Source organism: Pollicipes pollicipes, unplaced genomic scaffold (genome assembly GCF_011947565.3).
Source record: "Pollicipes pollicipes isolate AB1234 unplaced genomic scaffold, Ppol_2.1 Scaffold_7261;HRSCAF=8764_pilon_pilon_pilon, whole genome shotgun sequence".
NCBI classification, from domain to species: domain Eukaryota; kingdom Metazoa; phylum Arthropoda; class Thecostraca; order Pollicipedomorpha; family Pollicipedidae; genus Pollicipes; species Pollicipes pollicipes.
The window spans coordinates 15,554,003-15,579,638 of record NW_023597054.1 but is presented as its reverse complement, the minus strand read 5'-3'; the positions used below and the strand labels follow the sequence as shown (position 1 = coordinate 15,579,638).

Sequence of the window (25,636 nt, the reverse complement as noted above, 5' to 3'; positions counted from 1 at the left end):
ACGGCGCTGGACGGGCGACTCTAGACTCCGTGGGTCGGATGGGTCTGAAATAGCGCTGGTTGGATCTTGGGAACGGAGCGGTCAAGCTGATGTCCAGAAGGGCCGTTTCCTGACGTTTCCCATTCGAGCTAAGATGACATTTCCCGGGTCATTTCCGGCTGCTAACGTGACTGAAGTTCATGTGTCTTCGATCCTTACAGCCGTTTGTTTGCCACAGACCTCGCCCACGCACTCCCCTCCCGTCTCGGGTTTCACAAACTTAGACCATGCTACCATCTGTTCTCCAAAGTTTGCGGCCTTGCAAAACAGCTGGTCATCTTTTTCTTCCATTCCAATACGATGGTTTGACTTCGCGCCCTTTGGTGCGCCGCCACTGGTCCCCGGGGACCCAGCCAACACAAGCACACGGCTGCGCGGCAGGCCCGGTTCTCGGTACCCAGTGCGTGTCCGTGTGGGGCCCACCGGGACCTGGGCGCCGTCCTCCCCGCCACTGGAGCAGTGGCAGGCGTGTTTATGCGGGCCCGCGGGAGCCGCAGTGTCCGGGCCAGTCTGCATGGCAGGCGCCACGGCCGCCCGCCTCCGAGCATTGTCTGCAGGGCGGCAGGGGCGCGCCCAGGCTGTCTCCCCCGGGGAGTATTACGCATCCGCCCGGAGGCTCTACCGGCACCAGCACCGTCCGTCGCAACACACCGCAGTCTGCCAGCTCTGTGCGAGCCCGCTCAGAAATCTCCGCCGCCCGCCGGGCTGGCTCGAAGGACGGCCGAGACCGATCAGCCCTCGGACCGCCCTACCGCTGCCCGTGCGGCCGTGATACGGCGTGGCGGGTGCCGGCGCTTGGGCGGCGGAGGCGGCGCGCTGCAGGCAACAGGCGCTGCAAACACGACGCCAATTGCGACACGGGTTCGCAAAGTGAGCCGTGCCGGCCGGCCGCCGCGCTGATTGAAGGGGGACAGGGGCGAGCCAGCCCCTGCGTGTCCACACGTCATCGGGTGCCGGTGAGGGAGGCGGAGGAGGAGCGGCGCAGCAGCGTCAGTCGGCCAGCTCTGGTCGGCTGGCTAGGGTGGCGAGGCAGGCGTCCGGTCAGTGCCGGCGATCCGCCGATAGCCTTCAATGCGCCTGCACGAGCCCAAACCGGGTCGTGGAACCGACCGCGGCTGATCACGGATGGAGGAGGAGGGGAGGGGAGGGGCACGTCTGCAGCCCGTCTCCGAGCTGCTGTCTCCCGGTCGGTCGTCGGCAGGAAGCGGCGGCGCCGCGGCGTGCGCCGTCCGCACTGACCAGCGCCGAGCCGGCGCGCCAGCCCGACACTCGGCGCCTGCACGGAGGGCCGCGGCTTCCGGACGTGCCGACGCTGCCCTCCAGGTAGCATGGGAGGAGTGGTGTCTTCCAGGTAAAATGACGAGGGGCTAGTCGTGCCACAGAGCGATGCTGAGAGGCGAGAGAGCAGGTGACAAATTGTTCGGCTCCTCTGAAGCACCCCTAATACTGTGCAGCCGATGTTCAGCGCACGGCCTGCAACATCGTATTGCGTCCCGACGGACGGTGAAGTCCCCGAGGATTCATCGCCGATGGCTCGGCGACCACGTCAAGGTCACGTTCACCCTGATAACGAGCGCCATGCGGTTGAGAACAAGTCCGCCAGCACGGGCCTCGTACAACCTCGGCAGACGGCGCCAGCCGAGCCCAGCCCTCCCGCCTGGCCGCGCCGCGCGATCCCACCACGGCGATGATGATGATGATGATGATGATGCTGATGATGATGATGATTGGAGTTATAGAGCACGCCGAAGCCAGAGGCCATTTCTCGCCGATCTCACAGCGGTGGAAGATCAGTCCCGATAACCCCGCACCGGCGGAGCATCAGGCCCGATAGCCACGCACCGATGAGGGATCAGGCCCTATCACCCGACCCGCCGGCGGCTGAGGGGAGTCACATCACGCGTCCGCGCGCCGCCGCAGATGGCCGTCCGGTGCCTGCCCGGCCGGCCATTCGTCCCGGCGCGTGTAGCGGACCTGCGCGGCCGCGAGACGCCGCGTCAGTTCCGGTGGCATATGCGGCGCGCGGCCGGCCGCGGCGTCGGATCGCCTTCCTCCCACTGAGGTGTGTCGGGGTAACGGCTCGGAGAGGAGGCGGCGACGGACGGCGGCGGCGACACACCCCGACAGGCGGCGCACACCACAGACGACGGTCGTGCCAGATAACCACACGGCTAACGAAAGCGAATGAAGTGGAAAGAAATATGCATCCGCTGGCAATGCGTTCTCGCGAAACACTGCCAGCGCCGACGCAACGTTCGGTGAACAAACAAGGACATTAAGGGCTGCCACTGCCAGGGCTACTCAGACTGGAAAGCGATGAAGACCGTCAGCCAAGAGCAAGGCCACCACCGGGGCCAGCAACACCAGCCGGTCGCACAGCTGATGAACCGGGCGGCTGCCGGCGCGACCCGCAGCGGCGCTACCTGCTGGTGGGACTGATGATGGCGTCGAGCCACTCGGCCACTGTCTCCGACTCCTGCTCCAGTGACGTCTGGCTGGCCCAGAAGACGGGCCGCACCGCGGTGTCCACCACTGAGCTGACCGAGTGGCGCAGCTGCGGATCCGCCGAGTCGGACATCTCTTGTGTCGATGGGCGGGAGCACAAGGCCACGGCGACCGCGGTGAGCACAGGACCACCGGGAGCCCACACGGCCAGGGAGCACAGGCGATGCTTAGCAGACGAAGCCTTCGAGCGCGAGGAAACTTGAAGCACTGGAACTTCCGGACACAAAATCCTGCGTGAAGGGAGACGAACGGAACACACGGCACCTCAGAGCACCGGCGACACTGGCGAGAGAACACAGTGACACTGCAGCGTTGGCGCCGCCGCAGACAACCAACTGGCCTGGGACGGCGGGAGGTTTCCTGCCGCCGCGGCGGATACGGGGTATCGCTGATTCACACCGGATCCTGGAGCGGCCCGGGCCGCCGCGTGGCGCACTAACCGCAGCTCGTCGAGAAAGCCGGCTGGCGCGCCGTGCCGCCCGGTGACGCCCCGGTGACGCGCGTCACCGCCCGGCGTCATCGGCGCGGCGGCGGCGGCACTGAGTCAGCGCGACCAACATGGCCGCCCAGCCGGCCCAGGCGCCAGCACGACTGGACCCTTGGACGGCAATCACTGACGGCAGGGGCGGCCACAGCGCGCCGCCGGCGGGGGGCTCCGGCAGCGGCACGGCCGGACGGGCCATCCCGTGGAAGGTGAGCAGTGCCGCGGCGGCGGCATGACGACGGCGACGGCGGCGGTACCGGCCAGGCGCACACGACGAAAACGGGGGACGTGATGAACGTGTTCGAACCGACAACTGGACCGCTGATAGGGAGGACGGCGTGAGGCACGACCGAGGCACCCCGCCGGCAGATGCGCGGCGCCGCGAGCCTGCGCCACCCGCCGCTCCCGCGTAGTTTGCGAAACTCACTATGCCGACTGCTCGCTGCGCGCGCCCAGCCCGAGCGAACACGGAGAAGACGCGTCCGCCGCCCTGCACTGCAGCACCGCTGCGCGCGCCCAGCCCGAGCGAACACGGGGAAAACGCGCCGGCCGCCCCGCACTGCAGCACCGCTGCGCGCCACGCTAACCGGCCCGGTCGGTGCCGCGTGCGGCCCGTGACGCACCGGTCGCCAGCCGGTCCCCAGGCCGCGCTGACAGCTCGGCTCGGCTGCACTCTCCGGCTGACTAATTGGCCGAACTCGCGGCGGAGTTGCGAAAGGCGGCGGTCAGTCGGCATCCTCTCCGGCGCGGCTCCGCTCTCCGAAGACCGCAGCCGACGGGCGCACGGGCCGTTACGTCACGCCGCGAGTCGACCCGTGTCGGGACATGGCTGGAGGCGGCACCGCGGCGTGCCGACATTACCGACATAGCTGCATGCAAAAACAATGGCGGCGTTTATTTATCCAGCGCGGCCGCAGCCAAACACGACGCCGGCGCTGATGGACGCGCCGCGTCCCCGGCGGCCGCCCCTGGAGTTCGGAATAGCCGCGGCGTCGGGAAAGGGGTGGGATCGAACCGGGCACCCCCGGCCCGCGAGCCCGTGTACCCGACGGCAACCGCCGCGCTCACACCGGGCTGCCGACCTAGGATCCTGCCGCAGGAGAACCTCTGAGAATGCTGCGGCGGGAGCAATAGACATCAAGTACTTGCTGGGGCGGGGTAAGTGGACGTTAAGTACAGCTAGGGCGGGGACAGTGGACATCAAGTACATCAAGTATTGCTGGGGCGGGGACAATCGACATTAAATACTGCTGAGGCGGGGACAGTGGACATCAAGTACTGCTGGGGCGGGGGACAGTGGTCGTCAAATGCACATCCTAGGATGCCAAATACACTGGTTTGGCCAAATGCAACTTGGTTTGGAACGGAGCACACAGTTCGGTGTTGCAAGACGTTCCGCTCGCACCGAAATCACACGTTCGAAATGGATAACACAAACTGAGCCGTGTCTGGTGGTGAAAGGAACGCCGATTACTTCGGTCGACGACTGAACAAAGTCGTGACCTTCACCAAAGTCACGAGCCATCAGCTGACAAGGTCATAACACTAGGTAAATTGATTGAGCTTCACAGACCAATGGCCGCCATGCTCTGCGCTCCGATCCTGTTCAAAAGGCATCCCGGCTATCCTTGAACTGAACGCGTGATCGGCGATCGCCGCCCCGCGCCACATCTAGCCCCGAGAGTGAGCTGACGCCGAATGGCGCGGTGTTCACGGTTCACCGCTGCGCTAATCAGCTGAGTCACTCCTCGCCCCAAATAACACCGCACAACAACGCGAGCAACGAGCTGACCGTGCCAGCCGCTGACGGCTGGCAGGCCGGCAGCCCCTGCCCGTGTAGGTCGCGCACGACCCCGACCGGAGCGGCCCGTTAGCCGTGTGTGCTGAGTTTATGCACCGGTGGCTGCACGCGCGCCGCTCGGAGCGCGGCGTGAAAAGTAGGCCCCGCGCGGAGCGCAGCCCGTAATAATACCCCGCGATTGAGTGTGAATGTCGGCGTATTTATAAACCGCGTCACGTACCGTTTAGCAGCCGCCGGGACCATATGCCAGGCGGCCATCCGGGGCCAGTGAATGGGAATCTGTTAGCCGTATCATGCGTCGTCCAGTGCGCCGTTAGCGGCGGCCAATCCGTTCCTCAGCCGACGATCGCCGCGGGCTGTCATTGGTCTGTTACTGGTGTGGATGACAGACGGCACTTCCATTGTGAAGACGCTGCTCCGGCGCCACCCGACGCGACGGATCGAGATTACTGAATCGGAACGGCGCGGGATTGCTGCTCGCTGCTGCCAGCCCGGGCCGGCACAGAACGGTACAGTAGAAGTCACGATATGATTCGCACGTATGCTGCCACCAAAATAAACAGCACACTGTTGCCGACGAATGTGGCCCGTCGGAGGTTGTGTCCCTTGTGGGCTGGCCACCGTGGAGTCGCTGAAACTGGGTGATATGTTGCCGGCGTGCAGTTGTGCACAAGTCTCGAGTTCCACATTTGTGCATCGGATGGCTGCCATCACTGGCGCGGGAGATCGCGTTCCGGAGACCAGAACGGCAGGCGCATGTGAGGGGAACAATGCGCGTCTGAAGTAACGGTCGGTGACAATAACATACCGCACATCATGCTGTTTGTATAAGACTCCTAACGGCACCGGTGAGTCCGCGACTTCTTCACCCTGGTTCCGGGACGCACCACTAAGCGGCAATCTCGACTCACATCAGCTGGCGGCCCATCACGCCCCGCACGGCACACAAGAGCGCTTAGCTCGCGATAGACGGACCAGCCGCACCTGGCAGCGGCGGCGGCGGCGGCGGCTGCGCAGAGAGCCGCCGAGCGACCTCGGTACCCGCCCACGTCCTGTCACGCGGCCCGAGCGGCTGAGAGCCGGCCCACGGAGCGCCCCACGCGCCGGCTCGCTGGGAGTGGGACAAAGCGCGGCCCAGGCGACCTCGACCCGAGCCCGCGACCCGGCCAACGCTCCCAGCATGGCGTCGGGGTGGGTCTGAAATGACTCCTTAGCTGAACTGGGGAGTAAAACGGTCCTGGTGACAGGCGACCCGAGCCGACCTGCTCCAGAAGCCCGACGATGGTGCTGTGCTACAGTAGCCGACGCGATCTTTAACCTAACATCGTCATCGTCATCAGGTTTCATGTAGTCATCGCCCTGGGATTAGGCGTGGAACAGTTGACGACGATCAGCAGGGTTTGAAAAGTCCCGGTCCGCTCCCCTAACAATGAAATTCCCCCCTGCGGTTGCGAGGCCTCTGTCAGAAAGCTCCAGCTCCAGAGAGCTCCATCCGGACGGGACGGCGCTGCTCCGGCCGTGTGGGTGGCTTGGGCAGGCTCTGCTACCGGTCCGTGTTCGCGTGAGGGTACCGACCACCACCACACACCACGTGACTTGTATTCGTCACGCCAACAGGGCAGGCCGACCCGTCCCTCGCGTCACACTCCACACTCTTTGTGCGGCTGGTTGTGGTGAGACGTGCTGACGGTCTTCCCAGTTCTTCTCCGCCCGTCCTGCGACGTCGGCGCCGCGGGCTGACGCAGGCAGGCCGCATGGATGCGGGACGCCACAGACCGACAGCTTCCGGGGTGACCGCGCACAGCGCAGGATGCAGGGCATGGATGCCACGCAAGTAGAGCGATTTCGCGTCCCCGTTTACCAGGCTGCACCGTTCCACTGAAGTCACATGGCAAGACCTCTATCTGTCTGACATCTGTCCACGCAGCAGCTGGGGCCGACTTTAAACTCAAGTCTCTCGAGATGATACTTAGAGATACACACCGCCGCTTCTGGGAAAGACTTGCAGGACAAGGATGGGATCCGTTCTCTCAAGGGACAACTAAGGCCTCTGGTTACCATGGAACGCACTGGTTTCAGCGCAATGGCGTCGAGACTGACCACGTGAATGCTGCCTCGCGCAGCCTCCGAGACCCCCCAATTTTGTAACCAAGAACTTCACTCTCCGAGCCGTTAGCCACACCGAGTGTATCGAGGGCCGAAATGGGCGTGACCCTCGTGAAATATCGCCGCCCAAACCATCGGCAAAAACTCCAGAAGACCACTGACCTCCGCCGCTGCAGCCTGCGCGCCCTCCGCCGGCCCAGGAATGCCGCACGCACCTCCCACGGGCGGGCGCGGGGCTGGCCCATTGTAATTCACGAGTCGTGGTCACGCACGGCGCCCGCTGGGCCGCCGCCCGCCGGCCGGCCGGCCGTCCCCGCGCCTGGTATGGCCGCCTCCGCCCTCGGCCCACTCGGAGCCAGACGGGCCGCTCACCTGATGAAGAAGTCGATGTTGACGTAGTTGGGCGGCGTGCGGCCAGCCGGCTGCGGCCGCGGGGGCTTGCCGCCTTCCGAGCTGGTCGTGTCCGCCGAGGCCGCCGAGGCCGCCGACGCCGCCGACGCGACGGACGCCACGGACATCTGCGAGGCCAGCGATGCCTCAGGAGCGGATGGTGTCGTTCGCCGCCGGCGACTTGAGCTCGAGCTCACCCGAGCTGGCCGACTTGAGCGTGTCGCCGTTGTACTCGGAGGCAGAGCTGAGGTCGGGCTCAGGCTCGGCTTCGGCCTCAGGGCTCAGGGTCCGGGTCGGCCGCCACCGTGTCGTATAGCGGCTCCTCGATACCCTCCATGTAGTCGCGGTGCGGTGCGCTGGCCGCCGGAAGCGAGCCCGAGGAGCTCTGCGACGCAGAGCGGCTCACCTTCGGCTCGAAGAACTTGGGGCTGGCGTTGCGCGGGCTCGACGTGCCCGAGTCCTTCAGGCTCTCCTTGGACGCGTACTTGCCGAGCGTCTCCCGCGTCGGGAAGCTGGTCAGGCTCTCCCGTGACGGAAACTTGCCCAGGCTGTCCTTGGCCGCGAAGCGGTCCAGGCTCTCACGCGAGTACGACTTCTGTACGCCCAGGCTCTCGCGGGAGAATGACTTCTGCACGGGCACGACGGGCGGCTCGATTTTGACCGGCTGCCGCTGTCGGCGCTCGCTCGCCGTCCTCGGCCGATCCTTGCTGCCGTAACCGTCATCGCGCACGGCGTCGATGTCTGTGCCGTCGTCGTCGCCACCGCCACCCTCAGCCGCGGCCTCGGCCGGCGGCGCCGACGGCTCGATCGGCGCCTCGACGGGCGGCGTCGGCTCCGGCGCGGCGTCAGGCGAGCTCCCGTCTCCGTCCGCCGGCGGCAGCTTCTGGTGGGGTCGCTCGGACGCCTCTATGGCCTCCACGAGCGAGGCGGCACGCCAGTACTTGGGCACCTGCGGCGCGGTGCGCGCCACGCGCTCCGGCTTCTCGACGATCAGCTCGGGCCGCGCCGGGCCCGCGTCGAAGCTCTGCGATTTGGCGACGCCGGTGCGCGGCCCGGCCACCGGCTCCGGTTGGAACGAGTTCGGCCGCCGAAACGTCTTCGGCGGCGGTTTGGGCGGCACCTTCTTCCGCACAGTCGGCGACCCGTCGGCTGCCTCCGGCGCCTCGCCGTTCTGCTTCTCGCCGTCGGCTGGGGCCGTCGTCGCCGGAGCGGTAATCGCCGCGTCGGGGTTCTGGGTGCCCGACCCCGCCTTGTTCATGCCACTCACGGCGATGACCGTCACGAAGCCGGTCTTGTCGGCGGCCGGCGGCTTCTTCGCCGTCTCGGGCGATCCCGACGGCGTCGACTCGTCGGCGCTGCTGCTGCTGCTGTCCGCCTCCGGGCCCAGCTCGGCCACGGCGGCGGCCTCCTCCTCAGCTCCTGTCTCCTCCAGCACGAACTCGGGCCTCAGCTCCTGACTCGCGTGCCGTTTCCTGGCGTCGGCCAGCAGGCGTTCCAGCGACTGCACGTACGCCGTCTCTTTGTTCAGCTGCGTCTTCAGCACCTGGATTCGGTCGCGATGCTTGGTAATGTTGGCCTCCAGGTCCTCCTCCCAGGCCTCCGGCAGCTCGCCCGCCGGGTGACTCTGCTCCAGCGCGGAGCTCGGGTCAGATGAGTCGCCCATGGTGTCCTAACACGTCACACGCTGTTCGCTAGGTCATGGCACGCCCACTCGTGTCGCGCACCGCAGGTCAAGGACTTTCCGCAGCGCCGACCGCAAAATTGTCCGGACCACTCTTGGTGCGGGCAGCACCGCTGACCGCCGGCAGCCCGCTCCGCTCCCAGCACCTGTTTCACCTTGAACCGCTGTCAGTCCGACCGGACCGGCCGTCTGCCTGCTCACTCGCACCGACACGTTACACCGGCACCGACCGCGCACGCCTCGCTCACTGCACCACCCACCCGCCTCCGAGGGCCGACCGTCTCACACTGCCGCGCCGTCTCCCGGCTACCACCGCGCGCCGTCCCGACTCGCTCCCACGGCCCGAGCGCACGCGGGGGCCGCCGAGTCACCGCAGCTCCTGCCGACCGCCGCTCGTGCCGCGCGCCGCGCCGCCGCCGCGATGCCTGCTGGGCACAGGTGGGACGCCGGGCAGTTAGTGCTGTCACCTAGCGATCAAATTTGCAGTTCAGCTGCGCAAAAATGCTGCCCATGGTCTGAGCGCTGGTGTCGTTAGACGCGATAGGTGGCGCGGATGATAGTGTGCACGCGGCTAGCACGCAATGCTGCGCGAAGGCCTCATTGAACTCGCGGGCACGCTGGCGAAATGTTGAAATTTGGTTGGAATTGGGTTAGGAATCATACAACACTAACTGATTCTCTATTGGACGTGATGTGCAACAACATAAGATAAATGACCTTACGTAAAGGTGGGCAGGGGATAGTGGGCTTGATGGAGCGTAACCAAAGCGTAACAAATACGGGGGGGGGGGGGGCAGGTTTTGAGCTTGCGCAACGACAGGTTTTGATGGTTCGCTTGCCACAACGTAACTAGAGGGGAGGGGACTTCACCTAGCACAAGTGCGTAGCCCTTGAGGGTAATATGGCCAAAACACCTGACGCCAACATAGATGACTCCTTTTGCATGGAACGTAATGCAATCCTCACCGCGACGGCAGTGACGCATGTCCCTTGCACCCAGACCCGTTAAATGTCCTACGCTCTAGGCTTGCAGAGCTCTGATAATTGCCGCCATCATTCATGCCTCAGAGGACCCGGATCTCTTTGATGGCCGCAGTTCAGACGGTTTGTCGCGGCGCAGGCCGCATGGGTGGGATCAGGCCCGCTCCCAGTGCAGCCCATTCATGGACGACAGTCATCCGGAGGTAGTCCCGTCTGGCACCGGCGGCGTGCCGCACGCACCACACCACAAATGACGCGGAGACTGTGTTCTCACTCCGCGACTCTTCTTATCACAGTGTGAGCTGTAGAACGTCACACGCTGGGCTCGTCGAGCGACTTCTCCCCTCCCCCGTCGTGCGCCGCCCTGAGTGCGCCCATGACCGGCCGGGTCGCCGAGCTGAGCCAGCCGGGCCGCCGTGTCATGACGCCAGCTGCCGGTCGCGGATCTGGGTAGCGATGCCGGCCGCCGGCGGCTCGGTCTGAGCCGATCGGTGCGCCGGATCTCCGGCTCTGTACACCACACGGGTTTCACTCGGTGGCGGCCGAACCAAAACATGTGGCGGTAAAGAGGCAAGCATACGGAGAGACACAACATTCAGCTGATTAAAAGCATGCACCGCGAGGCCTCGGCACACCGGCTCGATACCGATGACAAGATGTGCCGTTGCTCCAGCGCGCTGCGTCGGCTGCACACCACCCCTTGGAATCTGGCATGATGATTTGGTTTTGCCGGCAGCGCGTGAGTGCATGGCTCGCATTCCGATCTTGTCGATTTGCTGAACAGACCCTGGAGCCTTGGGTTTTCAGGGAATTGAAGCTTGCGGAAAGAATGCATTTAAGCACACCGTCGTTTTAGCCCGTTGTTGCTGTGCTGTAAATGTCATTAGCGTGAGATGCGTTGGCGGCAATGCCTGATGTCACCTTCCGCCGGCTTTTCAGCAGCCTAATTCTCCTCGGCGGCAGCAGTTCGCCCTGTCCGCCATAGCCGTGTTGATGTGCACCATGGCCGTGCTGATGTCCACCATAACCGTGCTGATGTCCACCATAGCCGTGCTGATGTCCACCATAGCCGTGCTGATGTCCACCATGGCCGTGCTGATGTGCACCATGGCCGTACTGATGTCCGCAGCATCGCTCGTTTTGGTGCAGGCATGGAGGAGGTTGTGCGCATATGAACAACGTTACAAAATGTAACTCGTAGCTCCAGAGATCAGTGAGTGATGTAAAGAAATGTGTTTCACTTAGACGTCCAAAACAGTTGTGTGCGAGCATGTACACATGATTCCCATGTGAAAAAATACCCATCGCCCGTATTGTTTATAGAAAAAAGATACCGAATGTTTCCTACAATACGCAACACATGCTTGTGAACGTCAACTGTGAACGCAGCATTCCGCTCTGAAAACTGTAACGTATAGCATATTATATATATATATATATATATATATATATATATATATATATATATATATATATATATATATATATATATATATATATATATTACCATGTACTGTGCTATGTCCTAATTTGTGTCAAAACAGGCTGAGCATAGCTGCTGTGTACGAAAACGTAGGAACTGGTACTAGTAGGATATGTTGAAGAAGGATGACTGTTTTCGAAAAACGGTGCGAGATACAGCACACCGAGCACACTATGTAGCTTAAGACAGGGCTGTCGTGTATTAACAACAGAATATGCCGTAAACCAACCCTCACATCTTCGAAGAAATGAAGGCGTGAAGTGATTTTGGTGCAATGTTTCGCAGTGGAATTTCCCAGCTGCCAAATGCTAGCGCATCAGTAACAGAGCTTGGAGGCCATGGTCGGCTACTGTCCTCATCTCGGCGTTGGTGACTTCCATCAGCCGTTGGCATGCCTTTGCCGGGACCTTACAGTTCAGCGCGCACACGCTGCATGGAGCCTGGCTCCTTTGGCGCGACGCCGCCGCCCGCGCATGAAGCCTGGCTTCCTTGGCGCTACGCAGCCGCCCGCGCAGACTGGACCTTTGAGCAAAGTGCTTGATTGTCATAGCCGGAGGAAGAGGCTTGCGACCAGAATTGCAACTCCCTATAACTGGTTGGAGAAACTCTTCCCTGGGCGGATCAGCCTAAGATATCCAAAATTGCGCCACATGAAGATGATGTGAACATTTTGTTGTAATTCGTTTCTGTTCCTCTTGTGTGATTGATATTTTCACGATGTCATATTATATCATATTTTCACGATGATATTTATCACGATGTCTAAGGTGAGAAACTGGTCTGCCAAGTTCCGAGGAAGGGCTTAGAGGTGAGCTGGGGTGGGTGTTCGAGCCCTTTCCACAGAGTACGGTCTTAAATCCCTGCTTATTGGTGGGTTGCTGTTCTCCACCGAGGGTAGTTCTAGTTTCTGCAACTCATTTTGGAACTCAACTCGACCCGTCTGCCTTCCACATAATTAACGCTTGCTAGTTCTGGCCAAAATATAAGACCCTCGTTAATGTCCGCTTCAGACGTAAGAAGGCCTTTTCCCTTGGGAAATAACTGCCATTTTTTCGCAGATGTGTTGGTTCAGTGCGCCAGCTTCATGAAGGATATTCCACCCAATTCCACATTCGAAAATCGCTGTCCACATCATGAATTTCAGTGTAATCACGGCACGATAATTGTCCTCGTGGCCATACTTCACTGACGGATCAGCATGCCATGCCTCGCCATTGTTCAGACCCTTGTTCTTACGCATGTATTCCTTTTGTGCCTAAGATAGCTTTCATTGTCTGTGACAATGCATGTGCTTTTATGGGTATGTTTGGGTTCTGCTGAGCCCTTTGCTGTCTGCTATACCTGCAATTTCGGACTATCAATGACAGAAGTCGTTTCGCTGGTCAGTTTTTTTCGTATGCAGTTGCTTGTGGATAGCTTAGGTAATTTTTTAAACTCTTTGGCATGCTAGAATTTACAGACAGTCTTCTTGCGAGTTTCCAACTTTCTCTCTTATGTGCCTTTCAAGGTGAAACTAGTTCAAAGAGCGATCTTCTCGGCCTTTCCTCCGCTGCTGACTCATTCTTTGTATCAAATTCCCTCCGCACAGTTTATTGTTAGACGGCACGGTAGCGTATGGCCCAAGTCAACCATTTTGAGAGTTGCCCCACATGGAAACTTCCCAAATCATAAACGTTTTTCGTTGGGTTTTGCGATGAATCGCCATTGGACCTCATGGTTAGAGTCGTATCACCGAGTACACCCAAATAAGTTTCACGCTAAAGAAACCCAAATAAAGATTTAGGCAATTAGCTTTCATACAACAAGACCATTTAACACATGTTGAATGAACAAGCAACAGACATTTGGGTGCCTGAACTTTCGAGACTTTGGCGAAATCCGTTGTTAAGTGCGCAGTGCTCACCGGTTATGTGTCACCTGAGCTAAAACGACCCGGTCTCCGCGAGGACGTTTCAGTGCCATCATTTGGGGAGAGCACTGGCAGGCCGCTCTTTACGCCGGCCGACTTGGGCATGCGCGTATTGCAGTCACCACGACGCGCATGCGTAACCAAGCAGCCAAACCAGACCAGTGGGAACTGCTGAGCATTCCTGCTCCCAACTGAGCCTCCCTACCCGAGCTTCAACGCATGCCAGGCACGTTTGGTGACCAACTTAGCTGTCTTTTCCGGTGAACGGCAGCAATGCGAACGTTCTTCATGTGACCTTCAGCTGCGACCATGACAACATTTACCGCATTGTGGGCATTGCTAATCGGCTTCATACTTGTTCACCTCCACCACAGCTGGAGTCGCACAGCTGTGACATTGTTCTGCCGCCTCTGCGACGACACTGCCCGGGAGCCAGACAGGGTGATGATGTTGCGGCCTAGTCCGGCGCGGCATGACACGCGACAGGCTCACGGCCGCGCTCGCTCGACAAGCACGGGTTTTAGCTGTTTCTGCCGACGGCAAGCCGTCGTAGCTGATAAGGTCTTTGTTCGAAGGCTTGTGTGCTACAGCTTACCACCTGCATGTTGTCCTCGGTTTCGTTGAATCCGGGAAAGCACGGTTGGTAGCGATTGGGAACATGTTTGTTGAAGGTGTCTGGCATTCTTGCACAATGTGACAATGGGTGAACACACTGCCCAACCTTCTTGGTGACCGGCACGGGCAGACTTTCTGCGCATCTAGAGGGGGTTTGAGCGACCTCCCATTTTTCGGAAGCTTGGAAATGACCTCATGTGCGGTGTGTCGAAATAACTGGCTTAAATCCTCGTGTGTTCCACAATTATCATGGCAGTTCCAGCTCTCTGCCTGATGCAGTACTAAACAAGGCGAGAAAGACCCGCAACCCATTTAAGCGAGCCCAACGGCTTCTAAGATCTAGGATTTGTCTCGAAGTACTAGGCAAATTAGGACGTATATTCCAGCCCCGTCGTGTCGCCTGACCGGCTACACGCCTTGGCAAAGACCCAATTAGGACATCGCGAAATGCAATCATCGCATTAGCGCACGTCATCATCGGGCCCGTCCGGCCTGAGCTCTCCTCACGACTCTGACCGCCTCTTGCTCGGCCCACCCTGGAAAGCCCCCGATTCCACCGCGCCCTGCGGCGCCTGGCCTCGCCACGTGGGCGCGCCCCAGCCGACCTCAGACATGACCTCTCACCTCGCGCGTCTCCACACACGCGCCGCGGGCGTCGCACGGACGACGATCGAACACCCCTGCGCGCGGCGCGCTCCGACAGCGCGATCGAACGCCCCTGCGCGCGGCGCGCTCCGACAGCGCGGTCGAACGCCCCTGCGCGCGGTGCGCTCCGACAGCGCGGTCGAACGCCCCTGCGCGCGGTGCGCTCCGACAGCGCGGTCGAACGCTCCTGCTCGCGACGCGCTCCGATAGCACGATCGAACGCCCGGGGCGACCGGGAGAGGCGGGTGATGTCGGCCCAATGTTCGACCGGTCCGGCATGAGGTTTGATGTCGGTGCCGGGGTCCGGCGCTCCTTCATCCGAGCACCCGGGTGATTCCACTTGCGGCGAAGCGGGGTCCGGCGCTCCTTCATCCGAGCACCCGGGTGATTCTACTGGCGGCGAAGCGGGGTCCGGTGCTCCTTCATCCGAGCACCCGGGTGATTCCACTTGCGGCGAAGCGGGGTCCGGCACTCCTTCATCCGAGCACCCGGGTGATTCCACTGGTGGCGAAGCGGGGTCCGGCGCTCCTTCATCCGAGCACCCGGGTGATTCCACTGGCGGCGAAGCGGGGTCCGGTGCTCCTTCATCCGAGCACCCGGGTGATTCCACTTGCGACGAGGCGGGGTCCGGTGCTCCTTCATCCGAGCACCCGGGTGATTCCACTTGCGGCGAAGCTGTGACCACTGGCCGGGCATCTCGGAGGGCGGAACGCCCGGTACCCACAGAACTCTGAGCGGGTTGTTCAGCCGAAGACAGAAAACAACGCAGTGCGGGAGGTTTCAGAGTCTGGGCTCGGTTCCTACTTCAGAGGCCTTTAGTTCTTTGGCGAATAGAACGCACTATGAAACCTTTGGTTCTCTGACAAAAACAAAACCTGCATGGAGATCCAGAGAAGAATATCCGACGAATTTAATAATTACAGCGCAAAAATATCATGTTCCAAGTGGCTAGAGCCTCCGGCTCCCACGTATAGGGCCCGGGATCGCACCATAGTTGCACCCTGGTCTTCGAGCGCTGCTGTGGCCAGTGCAGTAGCTCATGTTCATTAGAAGGGTGCGTGACACGCGGCAGGTTCCCTAAAAAACTTGCATGAGCTGCGGCGACAGTGTCGTCAAACAGATCCCACCCAGTCTGCACTGAGCGGTACATCTTACAACCCAGTCACCCAGACTAAGAGTGGAGCGTCAAATCGAAGGAGTTTGGATGATAAGAAGGCTCTTTGGCACAACTTTGGGCCAAAGGAAATCAGGTGCGAACAGGAAGCATACATTTGCGAGCAAACATATGCGAGGAAAGATGGTAAACACATACCGGCGTTAGTTCCGGACAGAACAGGCGCCCCAAGGCCGCTGCTGCCTCGCTGGGAAGGCTGCACAGGGCTGCCGGCTCGCCAGGAAGGCTAACAAGGGCTGCCGGCTGCGGTCCTCAGTCGCGTCCTAAGAGGGCTGTCAATTCTAGGGTCGCACCAAACCTTGAATATCAGGTCTGATGTGGGCTTAGTGGCGGTGATTGAATATGCAAAGAAACCATCAATTCAGCTGCATTGCAACTCGCTGCAATGCCGTGAAAGGAGCTGCAGTACAGAGCGTGCCGTTGCAAGATAGCAATGCCCGTAGCGCGCGCCCATAAAATTGGTGGACCCCACGAAACTGCACCTCCATTCCGACCGTGCCGTTGTGGGAATCCGGGAGTCACGAGCGGCATACGCCATGGCACGTGGCACCCCGCCGTCACAGCCGCACACGGGTCCAGCTCCGGAGAACCTCCGTCCAGCCGGGGCCCCCACCGGCGGCCATATCATTACTGCGAGCGAGCAAAGAGGCCTTAGAGAGGCTCCAGCCTTTTCCACACGTCCCGGCCAGCCGTTTGGGTTGCTGCCGACTGCGAACCAGGTCAAGCCCGCGTGGAATCCAGTTTCGGATCAGTTTTGAAGAAAGCTTTAGTCATATGCGCTGGCTGAGTCAGCGAAGCATCACCGGTGGCTCGTGGCGCGGTGGCTCGGCCGGTCTGCCGGTGTCGGGTCACTGTGGGCATGCTAAGGTCAGCAGAGACGTGTCGGGGTCAGAGGTGCTGACCCCGGGAATGTGACGGACACGCGGCTGTGGTCAGACTGGGCCATGATCTGACCGACCTGAATGCGTGGGCGGGTGGGGATGACGTCAGATGCGACGGATACCTCCTGTGGTCACCTTCATAAAGCGAACTGACATGTGGGCCATTTTCGGATTGCACCGTGATAATGCGTGAGCAGGAGACATGCCAAGCTTGTTGAGATTTTGACGTTTTTGTCGTTGACGCATGGTGAAGGTAAGTGGAACAAAGTAGCCCTTGATTGGTGGGTCGGGATGGAACCGATGAAAGGGCGGAGGCCATAGGCCTATGACGGTATAAAGCTAACCACTAAGCGATATCAATGTGCATGTGGCCGGGTGTCCTGGAACAGGGTCTTACTCGAGTGAAAAGTGATGACAGTATGCTCAGAAAGTGGTGGAAAAGCTGCATGCCTGTGGTAATTTATAGCGCAACAAACCACGTTTATTTATTTTCAAATTATCCATGATTCGAGATTCCATTTTGAGCCCCCTCCCCTGGTTGCGCACTAGGTGAAAACTCCCCTTGATTTCTCCCTGACTGACCCCGATGGCTTAAATTATAAAGCGCACAAGTATGTGGATATGTTTTAGCTGAAAGGACTCGAAAGCACATCGCGTGGACCCGGATCCGTGCACCATGATGGCAGATAGCCCAAGTGTAAGAAGAAGCACTTCCCGCGACAAAAAGTCGCCCCGGGAACGAGCATGCAACCGCTGTGTCGTCGCGTCCTGGCAGTCACGCGACCGCGTGGTAAAACGGGGCCAGACGTGGCCAGGCCGCTGTCGGCCAATCAGCAACATGGAAGATGCCACATACCTTGCCATATATGTTTCCAAACACGCACTTTTATGTTCCGAGGTGATGGCAGACTGTCGAGGACATTTTTAGAGGTCTTTGACTGATGTGATACCAAATCAATTGGGCACACAATTGGCGGCTGAGAATGCAGACAGTTTCATGTCTGCCCAAATCAGCCATCTACGTGATGCACAAAACGTTCACTTGGCGGCTTCATTTGTGAATCATCAAGGTTAGAAGTTGTATCTAACGTATGTGCCCTTATTTGAAATGTAGCTGACTACTTGTCCTTGAGTTTTGTATACATGAAGTTGAAGCTGCCCAGCCTGACTTTATCAATCTAATCGTCCAAGGCGTTCATTTGCGAGGAGTTTTATAGCGATCGATCCAATCCTGGACGATTCTTTTTTGTTTTCCACTTTGTGTAGGCTTTTAAGAGCTAACTGATGTCTCGGCACACAGGGTCCGCTGAGTACAAGATTAACCGTTACGCGGCCCTGGCGTATTCTGCACAACCTGTACTAAGACCATTCATTGAGCACCTTTTCAAGCCTGATCTGTCAGATCTAGTCCACCAGTACACTGTGTCTGATTTTTACCATAAATTGATATATCCGGTTCTATCTTTGATACGTCCACACCGGGATGTTTTGTGGCAGCCACCATGCTCGTCACGATGACACAGGAGGTAATCTTGTGGCATCCTCTAACGTAAGGTTTACAAACTTGGGTCCCTATCGTACTATTCCATGGGCGGGTTTCCGCTAAACTAACGGAAGATACCTGTGTCCTGTGAATACACAGGTAAAGTGTAGTATATATATATATATATATATATATATATATATATATATATATATATATATATATATACCTGTAACAGTGCAGGCAGGGGAGGGGCACAGCGGACACGTGCTCTGCCCCTTAGGTTTTGAGGGGCTCTTCGGGCCTCTCGGTCCCAAGGTCGTATATAGGTCGGGCGGGGGTTGATCTAAACACAGTCAAGGTCGGCTTTGATCAAATTGATCAAAGACCCGATCGGGCTCGTGCCCGCCCGCCCCCCCCCCCCTCCATGGTGCCATGGTTTGAAATATCATTCAGGTGGCTCCTATGAGTGCCCTCTTATTAGGGCTCTCTATCCCTATTATATAGGGCCTCGGGACGAAGCCAGATAGCCAGCTCCATGTTCGTCGGAGCCCTTCGGGCCTTTTCACAAGCAGGAACGAGGCCTGGCCCGAATTTTGCAATGTTCAAAGGCCCTGACACAATAAGAAGGACCTGTGTCGGTCAGGGGCCACAATATCTAACAGGGGCCTTGTGGTGGCAAGGGGCCCCGAGTCGGTCAGGAGCAGCGTTTGAGAGGGCCCGAAGAGGGGCCGGAGTGCCTCTCGAAACCAAACATTAAGAGCACATTTGGAAGGCTGAAGGACCCGAAGGGGTGGCTGTAGGTCACATTAAGGACCCCGTCCGTAGGGTCGTGATCTCAAAGGTCAGTTAGAGGGCGTCTTATACCGATCGGGGGCTGCTGAGACAGAGCGTTCCTCTGTCTCGGCCAGAGATCACTAGCACCGAACAGTCCGCTCCGTGTTGGCCTAAGCTCTGTGAGCCCATTTCTCAAGCAGGGACAGGGCTGGGCCCGTGATTTGTATTGGTTGGGGCCCATGCAACAATGCAGGGCTCCTGTATCGGTGAGAGGCCCACGGTGCCTAACAGGACGTCATGTGCCAACAAGGGGCCTCGAGTCGGTCGGGGAAACATTTGGTCAACAGGGATGGAGATGGAACCCTGAAAGGCAGATTATCGCTTGCGGTGGTCGGAGCCCTGTAACAATGAAAGGAAACGTAATGACTCATGATGAGTGTTTACATCGAGGCAATGGATGGGTCTTGTGACGATCAGGGCCGCCCAGTATCGAACGGCAAGCCCTCCAGCCCGATTCCAGCATGGGCCCGTTGAGTCGAACTGTGAACTGGCGGACGTCGTGCGCGCGAGAACGACCGTGGTGCAATAATGATTCCGAATGTGTTTGGAAATCAATTCGTACCGTTTAAAGATAAGACTGGGCGTATCTTTTAGCAACTAAGTTTACCCTTGGGACAGATTAACGGTTACAGCAGCACGAGAAATAGAGATTCTACCTTCATTATTCCAGTTCTACCACCAGATTCCACCACCATTTGGCTGTGGTGTAAGACCCAGGCCCTTTTTGCCATCAATCTAAAAAGCGCACTGCTGAGACATACGCCCTGACCTTTTTTCTATGTACGATTTGATGTCCGAAAGCGTTCAGCGGTACTTTTTCAAATGCGTCATCATTTTTGTCCACCCTTTTGTCCACCGTTGGCCACAGTCTAATGTAAGTCGCATGGCCAACACCGCGCGGCCCATGGAGACTGCAACGCCTGGCGTCGAGGCTCCTTTCATGAAGATTTGCGAGCACACATGTTCGAAACTAAGTTACATAATTTGTATCGCTCACCGATTCTAACTGAACATTTTCAGACAAGCATGGCTTGGCCACGTTAATCAAATTGTTGACTCACTTCAATCCACCATCTACATTCACGGGGTCTCTAATATGTGTAGAACCCAGATAAAAACTCTGACGAAGCCTCCAAGCTCTATCGGTTTAGAAAGATTTATGATGCATGTCATGGTTTATGATTTAAGCCGGTAATTTATGCCATGCAATCGCTTAGCACTTGATTTCTTAAGTTTATCGACTATAAAATTCAGACAGAGTCCGTCTCGCGGTGGCTTCTGGCTTATATCCCAAAAAAGAGGGAAACAAATGAAAAAGTTATTAAGAAAAGCATGCCTTCACTTACAACTGAGCCATGTCGAAATATTTTTACAGGGGACCCTTTCACTACCAGGGGGCCGGTTGTCAACCCTACGCCCTCCCTGCCAAGGTTCTGGCTGGGCGTCTGCCTGTGTCTCTGTCGCACTACAACAGGAACTGGTTTTCGTCGTATCACAACTTACTTGGATTTCCGTAGTGTTATAACACGCACCAGTCTCCGTCGCACTTGAACATTGGCCTGTCTCTTCGTCGCACCTGGACGTTGGCCTGTCCCTCCGTCGCACTTGAACATTGGCCTATCCCTCCGTCGCACTTGAACATGAACAGTTTTTCATTTTGCGTTCCAGCAGCTCTTGACTCTCTCAATGTCTCAAGAAATTCTCATTAGGATGCCCTATGTGTCACTTGGGTTTAATGACGTACACAGCTGCTGAGGCGCTATATGGCGTCACCTGCCTCTCACCCTGGGCGGAAGAGCGGACACCACGAAGAAAAGAACTCCCTACCTCTGGTTTCCAGACGCGCATTATAACCACTACGCCAGCGAAACCCTGTGTGGGATGCCCTACTCAGTGTGCCGCGTCTTCCGTTGTTTATCGATGGCCAGGAAGCCATTCTCCCTCTGTCACGCGATGAAGAGATGACGCCAAACCGTGACGTTTGCACAGTCAGTATCTGCATGGCTGATAGGAAGTGGATGGGCAATCCCAGTGATTCAGTCACCTTGCCATGGTGAGACCCCCTGCCCTCCCTCCCTACCCCCTCTTACCGTCTCCACGTTCTCCTGCTAGTGCATGTGTTCTGAAAACTGTTTCCTTTGCCTTGAAAATTAGTCGTAAACATCCATCACGACTGCCGTTGCATTTAACTGAATGTGCTGGCAAAAAAGGCATTTTTGGTATCATGTGTGGACAGTTGAAGCGATGTCCTTTTTTGTGCTGTGTCTCCTTTGTTAAGAGCATTTGCTTCTAACGCTGTGCGAATTACGCCGTACAAATTCTGCGAAGTTTGCCTTAACCTTGGAACGCCGGCTTTGGAACGCCTCCTCTGATGCTCGCTTCCTATGGAATATTTGCGGGAGATAGCCGTGTGCCTTATATGGGCAGCCGTGCATAGTTTGCTTCTGTCGGAGACAGTCTCAAATTGAAAAATATGCTTGTCTTGCGGTTTTCTTTTGCGATTGGAAAGCTGCCTTACGGGAACATACATTCATGTTCAGTCGAGAAAATGTACGACAGGTCAAGGTCAGGCCAACATCTTTATAACAAGTAGCCCCAGAAAGGACCTTGTTGTATTCCATCTTTTGTCCCCAGCTGTCACCAGCAGCAAACTAGGCGTGTTTATCCAACCCTACGAGGAACACTGTTTGTCGCGCAGCAGAAGATATGCCAATGATTTGGACTGCATTCCATACCAGCCAAAAGTGCTTCAATCTTCGATTCGATCGTGCTCACCCATGACAAGCCGCCAGTCAAAACGACGTTTTTGTCGGCCTTCACAACTCAGCAAACATTTTTATTGTTGACGGTGACTATCGCAGCGACCAACAACAAAGCCGTTACTTATGCGTGTCGGCAAAGTCCTGGCTTTTTCTCCACATGGTTGCATGACATGCGTGCAGACCCAGCAACCTTCCGCAACAGGTCGTCTAGGTCAGCCATCTCCGAATTTGTCTGAGTATTCTTCGCTATTTACTCGTTTAAGGCTTTACCAACGAAGCACGGGCTTTGCACGTTTTGGCTCTACGCCATTGTGGCAATGCCATGAGTGTCAGCGCTCACATTTGGTATCATGAAGCGTATGCAACTTTAATCCCTTTTGTCAATGCGTGCACGGCTATGTCGACTGTCACTTTGTGTCTGTGAGCCTGTCATCTACATTGTGAAGTATTCGTCTGCATGTGCTAGGCTTCCGGTGGACTTCAGTTGCGCTTTTTGTTCCGGTATATGGCACAAGCATTTTGCATGTCATGCTTACTAAACCACACACACCCACTGTTTGTTTGTTTATCGTGACTTGTGGTTACCTGTGTGCCAGTTTCTGTCTCGTAACGTCCTTCCAGTGCTGCTAACTGCCTACTTTTTACCACTCCTGTTCTTATGTCGTTCTCGTTTCCTTGTCTACTTCGCCGATGGCCTCCCACGTGATCCTGCTGACGCCGCCCCACCTGGCGGCCCCCGAGCCTTCAATTTCATGTAAAGCTGCAGCTTTCTATGTTTTCAGATCTCCGTCTTCAAAACAGTCCCTGACCCACGCTCCTAAGCTTTTTGACATTAAGTTGCACCACGGGTTACATCCCCCCCCCCCCCCCCCCCTACTTCATAACTACCTCACCCATGACGTTCACGTGTCGTCTTTCTGCCCACGGTCCACTCCTGCTCCCCACGTCTTCCCTCTCCCCTACCCAGACCCAAGCTCCCCTCCCCTCCGCGAGGGATGAGCGTATCGGCGCGGCACCGAGGCCTCACACCCGCGATACCGTCTCGACGGCCAGTGCTCGACCCCACTGACCCAGATAGCCAGCCTTCAGCCCCGCCGGCCGGGGTCAACCGTACACCGCGAGGAAGTCCTGGCGCGCGCGGTGACGCGGGACGCCTTGAAGCGGCATTAGCGTCAGAGCGGCTGTCACCGGCGACGTCGGCGGCCCCACTATCGCTCGCTAGGCGGGGTGGTCCTGCCGGCGTCCTTCGCGCCGCACGTGGCCGCGGGACCGGCTGTTGCCCCCTCCCCCGTTGCTGTCGCCACGCAGCAGGATATCTCCGTCAGCCCCCGCTCCGGGCACCAGAACGGCGGCTGACGGAGAGTGCCGCCCCGCCCCCTGCCGACCAGCCGCCCTCCCCCTCCCCGTTCCTGGGACGACGGCCGGTATGATCCGTCCGCGTCGCCGCCGCCGACTGACGCTCCGGCGCCGGCGAAGAGCCCCGGCCCGCCGCGTGGGCGCCGGCCGGCTCGCCGAGCTGGGATCCGTGGCCCGAGCGCTGACAAACCCGCAAGGCCAGCCGGGCCAGCCGGGCCAGCGGCGGCCGGCCGGCCGGCACGGCTGCGATCCGAGCGGGATTGAGCGCGGTCCGATGACAGCTGAGCAGCACGCTCGTCCATGGCGCGGCCATTGTTCGGCCAGCGACCTCGGTCGCCGGCGACACGCAACTGGGGCAGGCCGCCGCCGGCTGGGAGGCCGCCGCGACCGCTGGCCGCTGGGGCAGGCCGCCGCCGGCTGGGAGGCCGCCGCGACCGCTGGCCGCTGGGGCAGGCCGCCGCCGGCTGGGAGGCCGCCGCGGCCGTTGGCCGCTGGGGCAGGCCGCCGCCGGCTGGGAGGCCGCCGCGACCGCTGGCCGCTGGGGCAGGTCGCCGCCGGCTGGGGCCGCGGCGGCGCCTTTGAGAACCGCCGACCGACGGAAGACCGGGCCCAACATGTGAAGACGGGTCTCACCCAGCACATTTGTGTCCGACTTCGTTACGTTAGCATGTCACTCCGCAACGGTCATTCTTTGCGTGCTTCACAGCGATAGAGAAAGCAATATTGGCGCCGCGTTTGTGTGTGCCGTTGATTGTTTTGACGATGTGCACTATTTAGCCCTGTATGTGTGTAGATGTCGGTGCGATGTTGTATCTCGTTATAATACGCTTTAATGCTTGTCGTGGTTCCGCTCTGCCATCTCGTAAGATTACGACCTCTTCTCCACGTCTTTATATGAAATGGAACATTCTGCTGTACACAGTCTACAACTGCCTGCTAAACTAAGGCTGAACATTTAAATATTACTTCCCACTTAACAGGTTGTCTGGTTGTCATCTTGAAGCGCATCAGTTCCACCTAGAGTCAGGTGCTTGTCAGCTGGTCTTTGAATTTATATATGACACTCGTCTTTAGAAGCAATGCTTATGTGTTTGATGCATAGGTTTACTTGCTTCATATGCATCATACCATCTTGCCGCAAAAACCACCCGCCCCACCAAATGACGGTGCAGCTACAGTTCTCTCCGACTAAACTCATTCCGCAATCCTCAATAATTTCATCGATGTTTTTTCCTACCTGCTCTTTAGTTACAGTACCATAGAGTTTCACGTTTTCCCGCGAACCATACAACCTTCATGAAATAAAAACTCAGATCCCGACCCTTTCAACGAGGGCATTGGGAGCATACCACCAGGCATTGGAGTCAAACGAGCCAACACGCTATGTTTCATGAACAACACACAGGGTGTTGTCAAACGCCAGCCACCTTCAATTTCCCCGGACAGTACTACCGGCAAACGGGCCTGCTGACTTCGACCGTTCGCTGTTAACCAAGGCAGGGCTGGCTCATCCCCATACTTTCCGCCGGTGGGTGCTCGCGCGCTCACCTCACCACCGAGCCCAAAGCCGTGGCAGCATCCCAAAGTCATAGAATCCGCCCTCTGTGCGGATTGTGTGAGCTCTGTCTCTGAGTGCTGTACTCCCAAGCCTGCAGCCGCGGAGGGCTCCGCCTTCTCGGCAGCCACACCCGCTGGCTGCGTGTATGGCTGGCAGTGACGGCGACGATGTACGGCACTGCTCTGGCTCCCGGGGCGGCGCGAGACGCCTGCGGACGAGCAGAGCCGCCGCCCCGGTCACCAGCCTGGCTCCCGGGGCGGCGCGGGACGCCCGCGGACGAGCAGAGCCGCCGCCCGGTCACCAGCCTGGCTCCCGGGGCGGCGCGGGACGCCCGCGGACGAACAGAGCCGCCGCCCGGTCACCAGCCTGGCTCCCGGGGCGGCGCGAGACGCCCGCGGACGAGCAGAGCCGCCGCCCGGTCACCAGCCTGGCTCCCGGGGCGGCGCGAGACGCCCGCAGACGGGCAGATCCGCCGCCCGGTCACCAGCCTGGCTCCCGGGGCGGCGCGGGACGCCCGCGGACGAAAAGAGCCGCCGCCCGGTCACCAGCCTGGCTCCCGGGGCGGCGCGAGACGCCCGCGGACGGGCAGAACGGCCACCCGGTCACCAGCCTGGCTCCCGGGGCGGCGCGGGACGCCCGCGGACGGGCAGAACCGCCACCCGGTCACCAGCCTGGCTCCCGGGGCGGCGCGGGACGCCCGCGGACGGGCAGAGCCGTCACCCGGTCATCAGCCTGGCGGTGCAGGCGCTGATCCCACCCTCGCACATCACGGCCATATGCACGTCAGGGTGGGCCGTCAAACAGCCTCTTCATCTTGGATTTCTGGTCGCGTATGTGTAAAATGTGACGTAAGATAGCTGACGAGCGTCATGATTCCCAGTCATTATGATTTATGACATTTTATCGACGTCGTCGTTGTACGTGACGTCGTTTTATTGCATTCAAA

General features: G+C 58.9%; 1 protein-coding gene across 2 annotated transcripts in view; it reads right to left on the bottom strand.

The window, feature by feature from the left end:
- RhoGAP1A (Rho GTPase activating protein at 1A) overlaps positions 1 to 7,468 on the bottom strand; it is a 56,474-nt gene extending 49,006 nt beyond the window's left edge. Inside the window, exon 1 of one of the 2 annotated variants that reach the window (XM_037237499.1) lies at positions 7,308 to 7,468. In XM_037237499.1, coding sequence (XP_037093394.1) covers positions 7,308 to 7,453 — 146 coding nt within the window. In that variant the 5' untranslated portion in view covers positions 7,454 to 7,468. Of the gene's footprint in view, positions 1 to 2,462; positions 2,852 to 7,307 lie in introns of those variants that run through there. The other variant, XM_037237498.1, reaches the window with a different exon arrangement.
- Positions 7,469 to 25,636: the final 18,168 nt, after the last annotated feature.